The sequence below is a fragment of the Mus musculus genome, chromosome 14 (genome assembly GCF_000001635.26).
Source record: "Mus musculus strain C57BL/6J chromosome 14, GRCm38.p6 C57BL/6J".
NCBI classification, from domain to species: Eukaryota; Metazoa; Chordata; class Mammalia; order Rodentia; family Muridae; genus Mus; species Mus musculus.
In genome coordinates, this window is record NC_000080.6 from 12,397,634 (window position 1) to 12,415,870 (window position 18,237).

General features: G+C 41.2%; 1 protein-coding gene across 33 annotated transcripts in view; it reads right to left on the bottom strand.

The window, feature by feature from the left end:
* Positions 1-18,237, bottom strand: part of Cadps (Ca2+-dependent secretion activator) — a 450,780-nt gene that overhangs the window by 25,074 nt on the left and 407,469 nt on the right. For 31 of the 33 annotated variants that reach the window (XR_003950862.1, XR_001781126.2, XM_006518048.3 and 28 more), the window contains one exon: positions 13,921-14,028. Coding sequence is in view for 30 of the 33 variants with exons in the window: in XM_006518048.3 (XP_006518111.1) it covers positions 13,921-14,028 (108 nt within the window). In the remaining 3 variants the exon portion in view is untranslated. Of the gene's footprint in view, positions 13,777-13,920; positions 14,029-18,237 lie in introns of all 33 variants that reach the window. The other 2 variants (XR_003950860.1, XM_006518042.4) reach the window with 2 other exon arrangements.

The window sequence follows — 18,237 nt, forward strand, 5'->3', positions numbered from 1 at the left end:
CTGGGGTGTGGTAGGGAGCCAGGGTGGGGGTGAGGTAGGAGGTGGGATGGGGAGACTGTGCATTGTAAGACTTTTACCATCTGCCCATTAGAGGGCAGTAGCATCCCTACCCCATACTATCCAGTGCATGCCAGGCAACAAGGTCATCAATGCTGGGGAACTGATTCTCAAAGCTAACTCTTCTTAGACAGACTCACCCTGACCCCACATCGGCCTAAGATCCATGGATACAGAATGCTCGGTAGAGAGCTGGGAAGAGGACTTTGCTAAGACAAGAGGCTATATAAGGCAGTCTAGTGCCCAGTCAGTCCTGGACAGGAAGTATAAGTCATAAGATAAAACAATGCCTTTGAACTGAAAAGCTAGGCCTAGAGGTTAATGGAACAGCCAGTGACACCAAAGCAGACATCTACAACCTTGGTCAGAGTCATCATAGCTCAGTGAAATTAGCTTGTGGATATTCTCAAAGTCAGTTTGACCTTAGACCTCAATATGCATGTGAGCACACATGCACATGCACTTACACACACACACACACACACACACACACACACACACTTTCTCTAAAGCCCAGTTTATAAGGCTTTTAAGATGCAGTGTGGGGCTGGGTGTGGTGGCACACACTTGCCATTGAGAAATGGAGGCAAGGCTAGGCTGGCCTAAATGGTGATGCCCTGTTTCACAAGACAGAAAATAAACAAGAAAACTGAAAAGTTACAGGAGGGGGGGGGGTCAGAGACACCCCAAATGAACAATGCTTCTATGTTTACTGTTTTAGCACAGTCTTCCACCTATCCTCTGCCCCTGTCCTAGGCATGTATAGATAGGTGTACAGGTCCAGCTCAGGTTCTGGGCCTTCTGTGGCTCCAGCCTCCTTCATGCAAATGGAATTGTTGTCATTGCTGGAGAGGAACCCAAGGCTTCCCATATACTATAGACAAGTGCTCTACTTGACTATCCCTTCAGCACGAGGGTGGGGTCCTGCAGCACAGCTGGGCTCTTTGTTACTTCCTGTTATGTCCTGTGACAATTTTTTTCATGTTTTTTTCAGATCCCATCCAACATAGAATTTATCCCTGCCTATCCTCCTTAACATCAGATAAGAGTATGGGCTGGTTTTAGGCTAATAACAACAACACCAAGAACAACTCACCGAGCTATTTCTGTGTGGTATACCCATTAATCTGTGCTTAACACATATTGTCTTGTTCAGCTCTCTGAATACAAAGAGTAGAAGTCCATTTATTCAAACTATACTTTTACAGAAAAGGAAATGAGCCTGGGGAAGGACCAGAACTGAACTTTGGGCTGTCTAACTGTAAAACTTGTGCTCTCAGTGTGTTTGTGATAAAACGGGACTAGCTCCTTCCAGAGGTAATGGATGGGAGAGGCAGTGAGCCTGGAACCAGGGAGTTTCTGAGTAACCCTCAGTGCTCTATGGGAACTGCACATGGGTGAGTACTAAATTTAAGCTGAGAAGGTTAGGTGCTAATGATTCTTAGCCATTTATTTTTTGTCTCTAGAAAGATGGTTTATGATGAAGCTTGTCAAAAGGACTTTGGAGACGAGTGTGTGAGCTATCTGCCAAGTAGAGCATTCTTCAGGGGCAGAGTCTTTAGATAAAGTCCTTCGGTGATGAAATGGCCAGGGGCAATGGTAATGATTTATATGAACTCAAAACTTCAACAGCCCACATTATTAAGACAAAGGATTTGTGTGAGTGGAGGCATAATTTAGAGCAGGCTTTTATTTTATTTTATTTTATTTTATTTTTCAGTCTCTGCACTGTGGACTTTACAGGGTAACTTTGTATTGTGGGGTGAAGCTGGGCTGTAGGTAACACAGATGTTTAGTTGCATCTTTGACCTATAACTTCTGGCCATACCAAATCATTACATTCCCAAACTCCAAGGTGAGATAGGAGAAAATGTCTCTGAAGAACTAACTCATACCATAAGAAAATGCTTATTTAGACTTCCCAAAAGAAGATGCCTTTAAGAGCAAGAATTTCTCCATCTCAGAATGACTTCCTAGGTCAAAGATATATTTTCTCAACCTAAAGAAGGGAGATTTCCCTAAAGGGAGATTTAGAGAATTTCAATAGAAAACAATACATGAGTTTAACTTTGATGATCTTCCATTTATTGTGTGCAGGTGTGTTCATGCATGTGAACTTGACACAATGTGTGTGTCTGTGTGTGTGTTTCTCCTTCTGCTATGTGAGATGTGAGGATTGGACTCAGGCAACAGTTACCTTTATCAGTTGAGCCATCTCACAGGTTTTTGACTTTGCTGATTTTACATATTATTTGTTCTTTTTTTTTTTTCAATGGGTTTTTGGAGATGAGATGTATTCAGTTGGTTGGGTGCTTGTCAAGAGATGGAAGCTGTGTTTAAGGTCATCATCAGCTTCATGATGAATTCAAAGCCAGTCTGAGCTATATGAGATCCTATTTAATTTTTTTTTTGTCTGTATGAAGTTAATGAGAGGGGTCTTTCTCTTTCATGGTTGGCACATACATTTGGTAATTAATAATAACCCTGTCTTGGATCAGACCTACAATTTTGTTGGCATGACTGGCTTTAGTCCAAGCATAGTCACAGTAAAACTTCTGCCAAAGGCAGGCAAGGCAAATCAAGATGGCGAGCGACACCGCCCTTGAAGGAGATTGACATGGGAATCTTCCTGCTGTGGGTGAACCCGCAGATTCCACTAACTGGACTCTGAGTCAACTTGGCAGGGGTTTAGCAGAACAGTTGGCCAAGAAGCATTCTCGTCTGAACTGGGAATTTGGTGTGAATGAAGAATGTGAGTTGAAACTTCTTTTTGGAGTTTTAGGCATGGGAAAATGTCCAGAATGCTACCTGATAGAAATAGCCATTTTTGTTTGTTTTTAATTTTTTCTTTTGAGATAGGATTTTACTGTGTAGCCCTGGCTACCCTGGAACTCATTCTGTAGACCATGCTGGTCTTGAACTCAAAGAGATCCACCTGCCTCATCCCCCTGAGTGCTGGCATTAAAGGTGCGTGCCACTGCCCGGCCATTTTTCTTTTCTTTTCTTTCTTTCCCTTTCCTTTCCTAGACAAGGTCCCTATATAACTTCAAAATGGAAAGAGAAACCATTGGGTAAAAGCATTTTGGCGACTTAACATACTTCCTCAGTGACTTCTCCTGGCTACTGACAAGACTATTCTAGAGGAAGCAAGCGAGAGAAGGAACACAGAGTCCAAACTCTCTCACAAGCTCTCCCTAGCATGGCTCTAAGTCCCTCAAGTGGAGTGTTTCTTGTAGCACAGCACGGACAGTTGAAATAACTTCTGGTGGACAATGGGCTTGGTGAGTAAGGATTCTGATGAGAAATCAGCTCATCATTGTTGTCATCACCAAAGCATCCTCGTAAACTCATGTGAGATCGTGGGGATGCAGAGGGAAGGTTGACCTTCCTCTAAGAGGTTATCCTGTATGACCTCTTTCCTTCCAGATCAGTGGCTCACAAACAGTAGTGATTTATTTTGCCCTGCCGGTGGAAATGTAGTCCTACCTGGAGACATTTGTTTTCACAGTTTGGGGGATGGCGATTGCTGCTAGCATCTCAAGCAGAAATCACCAATGTGACTTCATCCTTTAAAATATAGAATAGTTCCCACAACAAAGAATTACATAGCTCAAAATGTCAATATGATCAAGTATGAGAAACTTCATTCTAAATAATGTCTTAGAAACTGAAGAATGTAACCTGTTCAAGTGAAATTTTGTTATCATCAATATTTTTGAAAGGTGGAATGGAACATATCAGAGCCAATACATGCAATAATGGTAAATATTGGTTTAAAAGCTGTGTGTACGTGTGTATGTATGTGAGTATGTATGTATGCGTGTGTGTGCATTTGTACATACATATGTGTATGTGTGTATGTGCATGTGAGTATGTGTATTGTGTGTGAGTGTGTCCTAATGGTGCTTAAACTGAACTGCAGTTACGTTGGTTTTTTTTTTTAAGATCTATTTATTTGTGTATGTGAGTACACTGTAGCTGTCTTCACTCATAGCAGAAGACGGTATTGGATCCCATTACAGATGGTTGTGAGCCACCATGTAGTTGCTGGGAATTGAACTCAGGACCTCTGGAAGAGCAGTCAGTGCTTTTAACCTCTGAGACATCTCTCTAGCCCCCATTTGTTCTTTTTTAAAAATTATTTCTTAATGTGTATGTAAGATTCATGCATGCTAGTTGAGTATTCTATCACTGATATTAGTTTTACTTCTTCCAAGTAAGTTTGGAAATCACTGGGTTTGCTTAGTATCTTTTGAACTTTGGTTTATATTTGAAATGCCAGAGGATCCTGGTTGAGTGCAGCTAAGTCTAAGGCTAATACCATGCAGCTTCTACAATATCTCATTGATGATATGCTGGGGACCACTGACTATAGTCGGAGTGCCAGGAACTTGGAGATAATATTTTATAACCTATCATTAAGGACAAAATTAGAGAGTGGTATGGTGGTTCATATCTGTGGCAGAGACAGAAGAATTGCTGCAACTTAGAGGCCAGCCTGGTCTATGTAAGTTTCTGCTAGGGTAACACCAAACAACCCGCCCCACCCCAAAACCCCAAAGAATAACAAAATGCAGCAAGCTTTGAGTAAAAACTCTGGCTTAGGGCCTAGTAGTTGAAACCTTGAAAAAGTAGCCTTAGCCTTTATGGAGCAGAGACAGAAATAGTTTACTGGTTAATCAATGAGAAATATTAACAGTATATCTTATCTACTCTAACAGAATGTGATGATATTTGTTCCACAGAATGTACCTTGGATATTCCATGTGTTTGTGTGTGCATGTGTATGAACATGTGTGTGTGTGTGTGTGTGTGTGTGTGTGTGTGTGTATGTACATGCACAGTTGTGCATGAGTAACATGCTTAGGAATGTAACTTCCAGCTTCCATGGCACTAGTCTGCCATAAGAAAATTAGAGAAACCTTTTCTAAGACTCAAAAGTATTGTGCAGGTCAGGTTAACACGGATACTGTGACCCTAATGTAACAGAGAAATCATTCTAACTTCTTAGGATGATTAATAGAACATTCTCCTCTGGAAAAGAAAACAAATTAACTGTCTTTACCAAATGTCTCCTGGAATAGAGAAAGCTGTTCTCATAAAGACAATCAGTTAAACCCTTGGTAGCACACGGGCTCCAGAGAAAAAGAAAGGTTGGTTTTATAGAAGATTTATTTGCCCTAGAGTAAGCAAGATTTATTTAAATGGATGGATAGCCTTGGAAGGAAGTAGCTGGACCTAGAAAACCTATTTCAAGATATGTTACTGCAGTGTAAATCTGTCAGTGTGCTAGCAAGGAAAAAAAAAACCACTCAATTCCCCTTGAAGAGAGATCTCCCATTTTATATAATTAATCTGAATCTAGAAATGGTCTCCTATCTTTTCTTTGTCCAAGCCTGCTTAAACCTCAAGCCACCCAGCACAGAGAAAAGAATGCCCATGTCCAGGTGGGATAGAAATGTGCCTGTGAGGCTGGGCTGTAGGTAGTGGTAAAGTACTTGCCTCACACATACAAGGCTCTGGGCACCATCCCCAGAACAAAAAATAAATAACTTTCTATAGCTAAGATTCCAATTTCAAAGGAATTAATAACTATTATTTTATGTTATTGTCTATTGTGGAGGTCCCAGAGTAAGAGGTGACTTATATTTGCATAGCAATTAATTGCAACAGGAAACTAGAGGCATCAAAACATCCTCCAATCTTCTCCTTTCACCCCCATCTTAGTAAAGCTTACTTCTATCATCTTAAAAAAAAAATCTACCAGCAGAAGCTTATTCCATTGGCTAAAGACCTGGCCCAGACTACACACATGGCAAGAAGGGAAGTGAATACAACCAAATCTGTGCAAAGCACAAGTCCATAACGGGAGGTAAGCTCCAAGCCACTGAGTCTTTGGGTGGCTGGGAGGGTAGATAATTTGAAGATGAGCTGGATTGGTTTATAATTTAAATATGTGTAGTTAGTATTCTTTTTAAGCAATTATAACTCATTTCCTTTAAAGATAGAATGCATATGTCACGTTCTGTTTTTTGTATAGCACATATTACATGCATAGTCACACATTTACCTGTTGTATGTCTCTGTGTAACAGGAAAAATTAATTCCTAAGGAGAGAGGCATGTATAAAAACTCTCTTCTCATTCCTTCTCCTCTGCCTACTCCTGTATCCTTTCTGTCTCTTCTAAGTCCTGTCTCAGATCAAAATTTTAATACCAGAATTTATTTTGGGGCTCAAAGCCCCAAGTAGTGAAAGAATCAACTGTGTACCCTTCCTTGACTGGGCGGTTAGTCGACTTTCCAGTTTGTACATATATAGTCCCCTAGAGATGGAAGCGATAAGGTTACAGTTCAATTTAAATATGATCTGAAAGTATAAAAAAGTACAGCATCAGACTGACACAGACACTTCATTTTAGGTTGATAACATCAGCAACAACCTGAGAATTAACTCAGAAGTCTTCCTAATGGTATATATGTGCACATGTATGTCAAATTTGCCAAGCCCATGCTTCAGTCAAGCAGTCACAATAACTTAAGAAATACCGGAACACAGGGCAGGAAGGGGACTCACATGCTTGCTATTATGCAAGTGAGCTCAACCCCAGAAGCCACATGAAAAGGCTACGTATGCTGTTACTGATTTGTGTGATTCCAATAGTGGGGAGGGAAAAGGGGTGAGGATAACGGAGGCTCAAGGCTCACTGGCTAACAGTCTGGCTGAGCTGGAGAGCTGCAGGGTCAGCAGAGACCACATCTTAAAGAGTAAGAGGTGAGCCATTGTGGAAGATATCAAATACTGACCCGTGGTCTCTACACATGTGCACATACACATGCTGATCCCCTCCGCACAGATTCATTCATCCAGGCCAGGTGTAAGTATGTGTCCCATAAAACAGCCCTGTTCTCCTTACCTGGCTGACTTGGAAGGTGGCCTTTGCAGTTCTCTTTCAGTTTGCCTACCCTGCACCCCCACTTTGAAAACTAGCTTCAGAGATTCTCCTTATATGCAGAGAACAGCTTTTAAAAAAACCTGGTTTCTGCTAAGTTACTAATTATGCTTAAAAGAACTACTTGGTTGAATTCAGCTTGATTTTTTTCTTCTCAACAAATGAGTTCTATGTTTAGATGGTAATAAACCCCTCGAGTCTGCAAAGCAATTGGCACGGTGGTCCCTCTACCAAGTCAGGAGCGTGGAAAGAGGGCCAGTGCTAGCTGAGAGGAAATGTATGTGACATCACACCCTTGCCCACACATGTTGCTTGGCATGGGACCCTGGTTCTCACAAACTTCTTACAAAGAGTATTAGGGGACAAGTGGGAAGGTCTGAATACAGACAGCATATTAGGTGAACACTTATTGGCATGGAACTCAGAGACTGTCAACTGAAACAGCAATTCTTGCTTACTTCTTTTGGAAAAACACACACAATGAATCTAATTAGGAAAAAATTAAAAGAATAAATATCCAGTTCACCATTCTTGGGTTTTGGGAACATGACATCTCAATGTTCTTAGTTTTGCTTGGCTGTGTTTCCAAAATGTTTACAGTATACACATCGTGTATTCTAACAATTAGTTCTAACAATTAGGAGTTATCTATTACCCCTCTTTCTCAGGTCCCTGTTAAAACAACCTTCCTGGAGGCCGAGTTCTGTTTTTCTAATTGGCCACAGGTTTGTCAGGGCTTGATGCCAGCTCATTTCTGAATCACCTGAGTGAACAAGATTTGCCAGATGGTGCTCCCGACACAATGATAAAGTTTGCTCCAGGTTGGGGATGCAACTCAGCGGTAGGGCACTTGCCCAATGCGTACAAGGCTCTAGTTCAAAGGCTGGCATCCACCAGAAGTTGAATTTTAAACTATTACAAGTCTGTTTGTTTACCCAGGGGTGGGGGTGGGGGCAAAGGGTGGAGTTTGGGGTGGGAATAGGGGTTGAGGGTAAGGGGACCTGACAGACTAGGCTGAGCTTAGAGAAGCAACTAGAGGCTTCTATTCCATTCTGGCTTAATTCTAACTATCATTCTTAACACTGCTCTGGCTGCTTCTGAAATATGTTTTAGCAAAAGTAAGAGAAAACCAGGCTACCAAACAAGGAGGAATATAAGCAAGCTTGAGGTTACCACCTTAAGCACCAGAGAGGTGCTCACAGTCCTCAGAACAGGTATGGAGTTTCATTTAGCAAGACAAACCAGTCTTGAAAGGGCTTTCGTTCCAGTGTTAAGATGAGAATAAGGAGGGAGGTAGCTAACACTTACCGGATGAGTCCTTAGTTGCCGATGCTGCGCCTGGCGGTGACATCTCACTCTCCTAACAACGAAATGCCCGAAATGCCCCGAGGAAGGTCCTCTTATTATCATCCCTGTTACCTAGATGAATCAGCCAAGGCTCCAAGAGATTAAAAACCTCTAATGTCATGCAGATCTGATCTGATGGTCTAGGAGCAGTGCCTGTCATCATCACATTGGAAGTCCAGATACTGGGTATTCAAGGCGGCTACTGCTAAAGCAGAGAGAACTCAGGCTCCCAGGGTTTAGGATGGCACACTCTGTCCTGGAGACCTGCTCACCTTTCCCTGCTGCCTGCTTTCAGAGCAGCTCCCTCACCTGGAAGTTGGTGGCCTACCTTACAGATTTAGTAACACAACGTTCTCCTTGGATCCCATCTTCAGTCCTTACTTCCTGCAGCGGCGTGGTTCCTATTTTGATTGACATACATTCACGCACCAGGCCCTTATAATTTAATACGGCTATTAAAACAAGGTCATCAGTAGATTCGTATATAAAGCCAGGAAGCATATTTTAATAGGCAGAGGGTTCATGTTTCAAATTACCGTTTTAGAGGAAAATATTCACACCCAATTATTGTGCTGCCACGTAAAGTGAACAAATACTCGATTTGAAAATGGAACAGCAAATGGGAATCTGTGCAAGGCGGAGAATGCCAGGCGGCAGAGCCCCTGAATCTGTCCACACTGCCTGATTAAGCTCGCACAAGGCTGTGTGATAAGGGGCCTTTTCCTGATCTGATAACTGCCAGGGAGAAGCCAAATGCAGAGTCTATCTGTAAATGCTTAATCCTCCAGAAGGCAGATTAAGTGTATAATTGACCTAGATAATCCATGTATCATCTCTAGTCAAATGTTCCTGGGTCTGGTTCACAGTGACACGGGGCCGGCAGGAGAAAGCTGGAGCGGATGCGGCATTACCAGCAGCGTGGACTCCGGCCAAGTTTGAGATGGCTTTTTAATCATTCATCTTTGAGCCTGCGAGGTTTAAGCAGATGAATTCACCCTAAGCACATCTCTTTTAATCCCGATTTTCTTCTCAGTCTGTATCTTCAAGAAGTACAAGGAGGAAAGAAAATAAATTAATTTTTGCTTAGACCTTGAAATCTTAGGTGCTTCTCTTGATCTGATGTCTAATTTCAGAAAGCACCTTTCTTTCTTTCTCTCTCTCTCCCTTCCTTCCTTCTCTTCCTTCCTTCTCTCTCTTTCTTTCTTCCTTTCTTTCTTCCTTTCTCCCTTTCTTCCTTTCTCTCTCTCTCTCTCTCTCTCTCTCTCTCTCTCTCTCTCTCGCCTTTGTTTTGTTTTGTTTTGTTTTGTTTTGAGGGAGATGCTGAACTAATCACCAAAGGCGGAGGAAAGGCAAGCTATTACTCCAGCCTGAGCATCCTCCCTTAGCTGCTACTTTCAGAACACAAAGCTTATTGTGATCTCTGCTTTTTATTTTCTTTATAAAGCATCGATAATTGACAAGGAGGCAAAGCTTCCTCTCGAATCTTAGACTAATGCAATTTTCCTCTAAAAATTTAGCTCCTCTGAAATGATTTTAATCCACTGCTACACTTATTATGATATTCACTTCATTTAAATGTCTGAATATTTTGTGTCTAAATATTAAAATCTTATTTTTCAGCAAGTGAAAACAGTATAATTGTGCTTCATTCTTTTTCCCTGAAAAATAAAAAAAGCAGATAAGAATGTTTGTTTGGCATCTAAAAGTACCATGGGGAATGGTCCTGGGATTCGTCTTCATCAGACTATTATTTTAAATTGATGAAGTCAGTCTTAAAGATATATTATTGAATATATAATGTTGGTACTTTATAGAAAGAATATATAAAGCAACTATGTTACTAAACAGGGAAACTTTCACTGGAAAAAAAATCTGTTTAGGCAGTACTATATCTAAATGCATTTCTCCAAAATCCTACAGAATGCTTGATTTTTTAAAATGGTAGAGATTAATGTGGAAAGTCTGCTCTTAAGTTATATAATAAAGTAAATACACAATTCAGAGCATCACACACAGAGCCCGCACTGCTGCTCTGACAATCTCCCACAAACCCCCGCTCCCAGCCAAAATACAGCGATGAAGCAGAGGAGAAAAAAAGAACAAGCCCAGCTCAGAAATCACCGGCAAGCAACCTTGTTACAACATCAAACAAGCCAATACATGACCAGCTAGAATTCCAAATTTTTCTCACAAACATATATCAAAAGCCATCCAGCCTTCCTGCAAGGGTGCACAAAGTAATAGGGAGGGTGGAAAAAGATACCAAAGAACAAGATCTCAGGGGATTTATCAGGTAAACAAAGCTAAGACTGGAAACACGGAAACACACAACAAGGAGTCTCAGAACATGCTTCTCAAGTGACAGATGCCAGCAGGAAGAGAACCGGAGAGACACGGCAGTCAGAACCAACAACCCCCAAACCGCAAACAATCTCAGAGATCTATATTTTTTCATCATTCAAAATGCTAATTTGCTATTATTCATTTCTGCCATTTATCAAAATGCAACAATTTGGAAGAGAAATATCTCAGATCAACAAGTATTTCTCAATAGTTTTCTGCCAATTGTTTAGGAAGCCATCCCAGGACCCTATCATTAGAGAGCGGGGTAGAGAGCGTTAGTTCACTGTAATAAGAACTGTGGACTGGCAGCTTTCATGAGACCCCTTTTGCTTCGATATTCCCGTTACCAGTTCATCTCACTGGACACAAGAGTTTAACAGAGCATGTATGCAAAGGAGTAAACACCATGCTTGAGGAAACAGAAGCCGAAAATAATCAAACATGTTGGTAATCTGATGATTTGCCGCTAGATTATAGAAAAACAGTAAGTACTGAATTAAATTACCGAAGCTGCATGGTAATGAAGCTTTGGAGAAGCTCTGGGTTTTTAAATGACAAATGTTTTAAATCCATGACAGATTCAATAACTTTTTTTTTTTTTTTTTGTATCACAGTTAGGTTGCTTAGCACCGATAGAATCCGTAAATTAGGGGACCTGGTTATTTGGAGAATAAGGAAGTAAATGGCCAAGAAATTCAAGTCTGAATAAGCTTTTAAAAGAGTGATTTTTTTTTCTCTATATAAGGTTAGGGTGAAATGCATAGAAGAGTTATCATGGTTAGAGTGGCAAAATCATCCACTCAGAGGAGGAGAGTAAAGATTGTATTGGGAAAAGAAAATTGGGGCAATCTGAAATTAAACTCTGTATGTGTAATGTGTGCGTGTGTGTGGTTTCTCAGAGATTTACTGCTGCCATAGATGCTGGCTCAGTGGACTATTACTACTTGTGAATTTTTGAAAACCACTACCTCCCCACCACAAACACCCCAAAACAGAACTTGCTTCTGCAAAGTATATTAGGAATATTTCTTTTAATTATCGGTTCACACTAAAGCCCAGAGGGCTGGAATGTGCTTGTGTTCTCCTAGTTAGGAAGTCCATTTTCCCCATCTGTGCCAGATAAGGCTCCCTTTTAACTTCCAAGTGAAGATTTGATTGCAATTCCCATACAAAGAGCCACTCAAAAGACCATTTGCCTCACAGCCTTCGGCAGGAATACCTTCAAACAAAAATTCCTCCTTGTATTTATACTTTTAAAAAAGTAGTAGAAAGGTGGATCATTTGTCAGTGAAGAGCCAGGCTAAATCAGAGAGTAAGCTTCAGATTCTGTACTAGATGTTTTAAAGTTTCAGGGATCATAGGTTATTTGCACACAAATTCATAGAGGAATACACACACACACACACACACACACACACACACACACACACACACCATAAAGCTGAATACCAGAAGATACCATCAAAGAAAAACAGAAAACCAAGGCAACCTAGGCATTGAAAAGAGCCACCCACAAGCTTCTTGAAAATTTGTAGTTTGGACTTGGATTCAGTGGAGATGGGCAGAGTCTACACGTCTAGGCATAGACCTGAGGGTGCTGCTGCAGCTGTTTTCAATGCCTATTGGATGGGCAACAGTTCCCCCAGACTAACTGGGCTCAGGCCTTTGCTAGAGGCACGCATGCAGAGAGGGGGAGGCCCCACTGGTGAACTTTTTGCATGTATGAGGGGAGGCCCCACTGGTGAGTTTTATGCATGTATGAGGCATTCTCGGTGGATGTGGGCCATGCTAGAAGATGTACACAGGAAGATTATTTGATTCTAATTCATGCCACTTGATATAATGTGATAAAACATTTGACATGAGAGATAAGTTCCATTTTCATCTGAGAGAGGACAAGTGGGAATTAAAAAGTAAGAGGGGTTTTATCAAAGGAAGGTGCGACAGGGAGAGAGGGGTATAGGGCATGGAACAGAGGAGAGGAGAGAAGAGAAGAGAAGAGAAGAGAAGAGAAGAGAAGAGAAGAGAAGAGAAGAGAAGAGAAGAGAAGAGAAGAGGAGACAGAAAGAAGCCTTTTGAGCACACCAGGAAAGTCAATGAGCTGGAAGACAAAGCATAGAAATTCAGAATCAGAGAGCGGTGCCAACAATGAGCTCATTTAGCTACGGGACAAAAACATACAAAACGCAGCGTCAATTGGTGAACACAGTTACGGGAAAAATACAGAAACAAGGGTTCCACACTTGAGCAAGACAGTAATGTTCCGGCTGGCATTACAACGACGAAAGCCTGGACAGGAGGGCCCACGTTTCAGGGGGAGGAAGTAGACGAGGACGAGGACGTCATCTCCAGTGCACTCTGGCCAGGTCTTTGCAGGTAGATTTGGGGGAACCTAGAAGCAATGTACCTGGCTACATGAGGTAACTCTATCTGCAATGGCTTCAGATGGGCAGACAGTTTGAGATCGATGCCTTTTGATCTCAGTGGCTTACTTTGCAGTGGCAATAAGTCTTCCTGAGAGCTACTTCTGTGGGTGCAAGGAAGCCTGCATTTTCTGTGTTTTGGTTTGCATTGACATGGCACCCCCCGCGCCCCCTGCACCGCCGTGCATTTGGTTTTCACTGGACTTACTGAGGTAGGTGGATGGACAGGAAGCACCATGGATTACAAAAGGAACTGACCAAGTGACTCACATATAAGCCTTTGGCAACACCCAGGATGGAAGTTGTCTCGTTTTACAGAAGTTCTAACACGTTGGAAGACATAACAATGTGACATTTATTGCACATCTGCATACCACAGCTGGCATCAAGGAGGCACTACCCCCAGGAGAGGTGGTGCTGGTCTCAGCATCACCAGTGGGAACATGTCCTCTACAAACGGCCAGATTGCAAGGAGGAGAATGGGGATGGAAGAAGGCCTTTGCCAGTTCAAGGAGTCTGCCTCTACAGCTTCGTGCAGAATGTGCCTGCTTGCTGGGAGGCTGTGTACCGTCCACATATCACACAGACTGGGATGCAGACACAGCCACACCAGGATGCAGGATGCAGGATAACAGACACGGCAGAGACACAAGAGCCTAAGGCAGAGGGAGAGGAGAGATTCTCTTTGAATCAGGACCAATCAATTTTCTCAAAATGTGACTTATCCTCCTGTCTCTCATTTTGTCACATTTTGGAAGCTCCCCTCCTTGGGCTGCAAGGAGGGGAAGGCATTTACTTACATCAAATAACCTTTCTATATACATCTCCTCATTGACCTTATCACGAAGGACATCCTGAGAATGGCGGACGAAAGTCACGTAGGCGTCGGCCACGTCCATCCCGGGTTTCTGTAAAGAAACAAATATGCACATGGATCTTCAGATCTTGAGAGTTCCCAGTTAGCCCGCTCACCATCCCTCTTCCCATGGCTCCTGCGCTCTTCCCTCTGTTTTCATGACCACATCTGTCTAGTTCTGGATGAGGAGTTAATACTGCACCTTCATGCTTATCAGAAGATCTGAACACAATTTTATAGGGATCTCTCTCTCTCTCTCTAACTAGCCGATAGACACAATTCTTATGACCCAGGGGGCATTCTCTGGCTTTGTTTTAAATAGAAACTACTGTTAGAAAAATCCAAGTGTATTCTGTATTCTATTATCCTTTTCTCTGTGTAAAACAAAATATAAAATGTACTTCAGAAACCCTATTTCAGACAATTCCCTTCAATTCAAAGCCCACTGGAGGGCAGTTCAGTCTAAGAACAGCTGGTGAGTTTTTGTGGGTACTTAACTCAGAGAAGACGTTCGGCCACTTGCCTTTGCCTTCTATTGCAGCCTGGTAATTTTAGGCATGGAAAAATGAATGAATGAGTGAGTGAGTGAAAGAGAGAGGGGGAGAGAGAGAGAGAGAGAGAGAGAGAGAGAGAGAGAGAGAGAGAGAGAGAGAGAGGAAGAAAAGAAGAAAGGCAGGGAAAGGGGGGCTGTTTTTTAGATTAATTAGATTTTCTGGAGAGGTAGGCAGGTTGTGCATCCAGTAGGTAGGGAATGATTTATTTCGAAAAAATAACATACAAATAAAACCAAACCAGAATGTGCACTGCTTGAGATGTCAGAAATCAAAGTTATCTCCAAAGAAACCTATTAAAACACTGTAATATGGGTCATTAGGAGAGCTGCCATAGATCCCTTAAATGTCTACAGTAGAGATGTATGTTTGCTAATAACTCTAAGATTAGTTTTCATTACTATGATTTACCTTAGATCACAAAGTATCATTTCTCTACAAGACGTGACTGTCAGGCACTGCAAATTGAAGTTAGTTAACACTTCTGTGTAATTTCCAGGGTGAAAATGAGGAAGGGTTGGAAACAGTAGGACTGTATTTTTTTTTTCTCCTGATACAAAGCTTACAATTATCAAGCAAAGGGCCAATGCTTGGCCCCCAGGATACTAGTAACATTTCTTAACACATGCTGAAACAATGACAAGGTATTAATTTGAAAAACAATGAGGGACACCCCAAAGCCACAGTATCAAATGTTACACTTCTAAGCAATTTTCAGCAAATGCATGGAGCAGTTTCCATGATGGTCCTGTAATTGTACCAGTTTTATGATGCAAAACAACAGTAGTTCTCCAATGAGATGGAACCAGTTCTAAGCAGGTATATCTCTCCCATCTCTTTGGCAGCTGCACACCAAAAGATATTCTTAGGAATGGAATCCTTACCTGAGGAACCTGAGAAACTTATTATTAGTACTTCATATCTTCCTGGGGATACTTGCTATATAGCCTTTCTCTGGGTACATCTTAGAGACTAGATGAAATAAAAGTCAGGTTTAGCCACTCTTAGTAACTTACTATGTAGGGAACAGTGTTTTATAATGCTGAGATCTTCAGAATATCTTCTCTTTCAGGAAAACTCACTTCCTTAAGAGAGCATGTATTTGACATGTAGAACTCCTGATTAAAAAATCTGTTTGGTTTGACTCTTACTGATTTATTTATCTATCATTGCACCATTTACCAAGTGTTGATATTTCATCATGTGTTAAACTTTGGGATTTTATCTGGCTTTTCCTCTTAGAACAAAAGCTCCACAAAGAGCAGGGCTTTGGTTAATCTTTAATTATATTCTTAGCACACCGGAATAGAACAATGCCTGGTACCTCGTAGGTACTCAGTACATATTTGCTGGATGGACAAATTCATGAATGGATGACCAGATCCTCCAGAAACCTCCCTTTTAGAGCTCTTCATCCCACTGTGTGGATCCTTACCTCTTCCCAAATAATATGCAGACCATTTGACCATCTACAGACCCTAGTTATGGAGCCTCAGAGTGGGATTAGTATCTCTTTATCTGACCTTCAAGGACTATGACTGGCAGCTATAATAATGTATATAAAAATGTCTTGAAAATTACACATTGCAATATAGATTTATACTGCAATGATCCCCTCCCCTTGATATTAAATTTTACTATTAGCATCTACTTTTGACTTAGAAAGGAAAAGGAGACCTGATAGAGACAATAAACAGATACAAATGCAGTCTCTGCACAATTAGTTTTCTTTCTCCTGTTCACAACTGCCTTCCTTTGATGTGAGAACCACATCTGATTCAAACAAGTTGGGCTTCCATCTCTTGATGAACTAGAAATGGAGGAGACGGAAGAAAAAAATTGTCTGGGAATTGTGTACTAATGAGACAGTGCTATTCTGGGAGGACAGACTGCCTCATCAGACACTCATGCTCACCAACTGTTGGGACTCCTGGGGAAAAGAGCCTATACCCTGGAAAGACTTACAGGGAGCACTATGCTGGTACCATATCGAGGTGGTCATGGTGGTGAACATGAGTCCCTAAGACAAGATTCAGTTACAATCAGTACATCAATTAAAGTGACAGGGGTATAAAAGGCAGGAAAGACGTATAATAAATGCATTTTAAGTATTTGTTGTTAAGTATTATTAAGTATTAAACTAAAATCAAAAGTTCTGACAGATAAGAAAACTGACTTCTAAGTATTAGTTACAAGATAAACACAACACCTGACTGAACAACTAATGTCACTAGGTAAGTTAGGGATTGTATCAGTACTGTGTCTTCCTGCTTGGATCAGCCTTTAGGTGGTGGCTTTTAGATATGGCTGTGACAGATGGACAGACTAGAACACAGACTTCAGAAAGCATCTAAACAAATACACAAAAATTACTGTAGAGCTGACATTACCACATGCGGAAGACATAGTTTAGAAATAAAAACACCAATGGATTTGGTCAAATGGGACGTTTTCATCTTCAACAGTTCCTGCCAGATAGTTCTAGGCAGGGAATACAAACCCTGATTTTTGGCATCTTAAGTATGTCTTTAGTATGAATGCCAATTGTACAAGAAAGGATCAAACACTGTATCAAGAGGAAGAAATGTTCTGAGTTATGGGGAATAGTGCCACTTTCTGCTAGTGGGACTCAGTAAGCAAAAACTCATTGTGATAATAAACTTGTGGCTTACACATGGAAGTAAATCCAAACTGTGTCAGAAACCTTATAATATAAAACAAAGAGTTTACAGAGAGACGGGATTTAAGGTGATTGCATTTGGGCTTATAAGCCTGGCTGCAAATACCAAAGGGCCTACAAAACTTTACAGAAATGGTGCCTGGGCCCACAGAATCTGCCAAGCAACTAAAACAAAAACATCTAGGTGTTTTGGGTCAAGAATTACTGACTTAGCCCACAGGTTTTCATTCTTTTACAGAAGAATGGGAAACACATTTTAGAAAGATTTGAAAGGCTCCATCCCAGAGCCACTGAATCAGAACCACTTGCTATGAGAGTTAGAAATCTATGAAAATGTCATCAAACAATGCCCAAATTCTTGCCATGTCTTACTGCTGTACATCCTGGTATGGAAGTGAAGTGGTTCTTCAAAAACCCCAAATGACTCATCTACCCACCCACCCAACACCAACCTATCCACCATCTCCCTTATTTGCACTGCTTTGCTGTTTCCAAGGTGTAAACAGTACTAGAAGGTTGATTTTGTGCACATGGTATCTTGGAAACTAAAGTAGACAGGTTCTACCCCATGCTACTGACTCTTCCCTGCCTACTTCTTGCCCAGGTGACCCTGCGCATACTATTTAACCTTTTAGGTGCTTCAGTTTCCTCTTCTGATGAACAGGAGGAAATGAATGATGGCCCCTTACAGGACTGTCTTCAAAAGTAAATGATTACTTACTGTATGTAAACATGACATATTCATATGTGTATTGTGTGGAATCATTTTCTATGGAATTATTTATTTTCTGTAATACTTAGTATACTGCGACCAGCCATAAAAGTAAACATTTAATCCATTTGCTTTCAACATGTAGCATTGTCCTAAGCCATTAGCTTTTGGTACCATTATGGATTTGGTCTACTGATTACATTATTTTCTAATACTAGAATAATCACTCAACTATGTGTCTGTGCATTAACTAAACTCATCTTGTAGTGTGACAGTGTTTAAGAGCATAGTTTGTAGTATGAGCTGCACTGCTGTCAG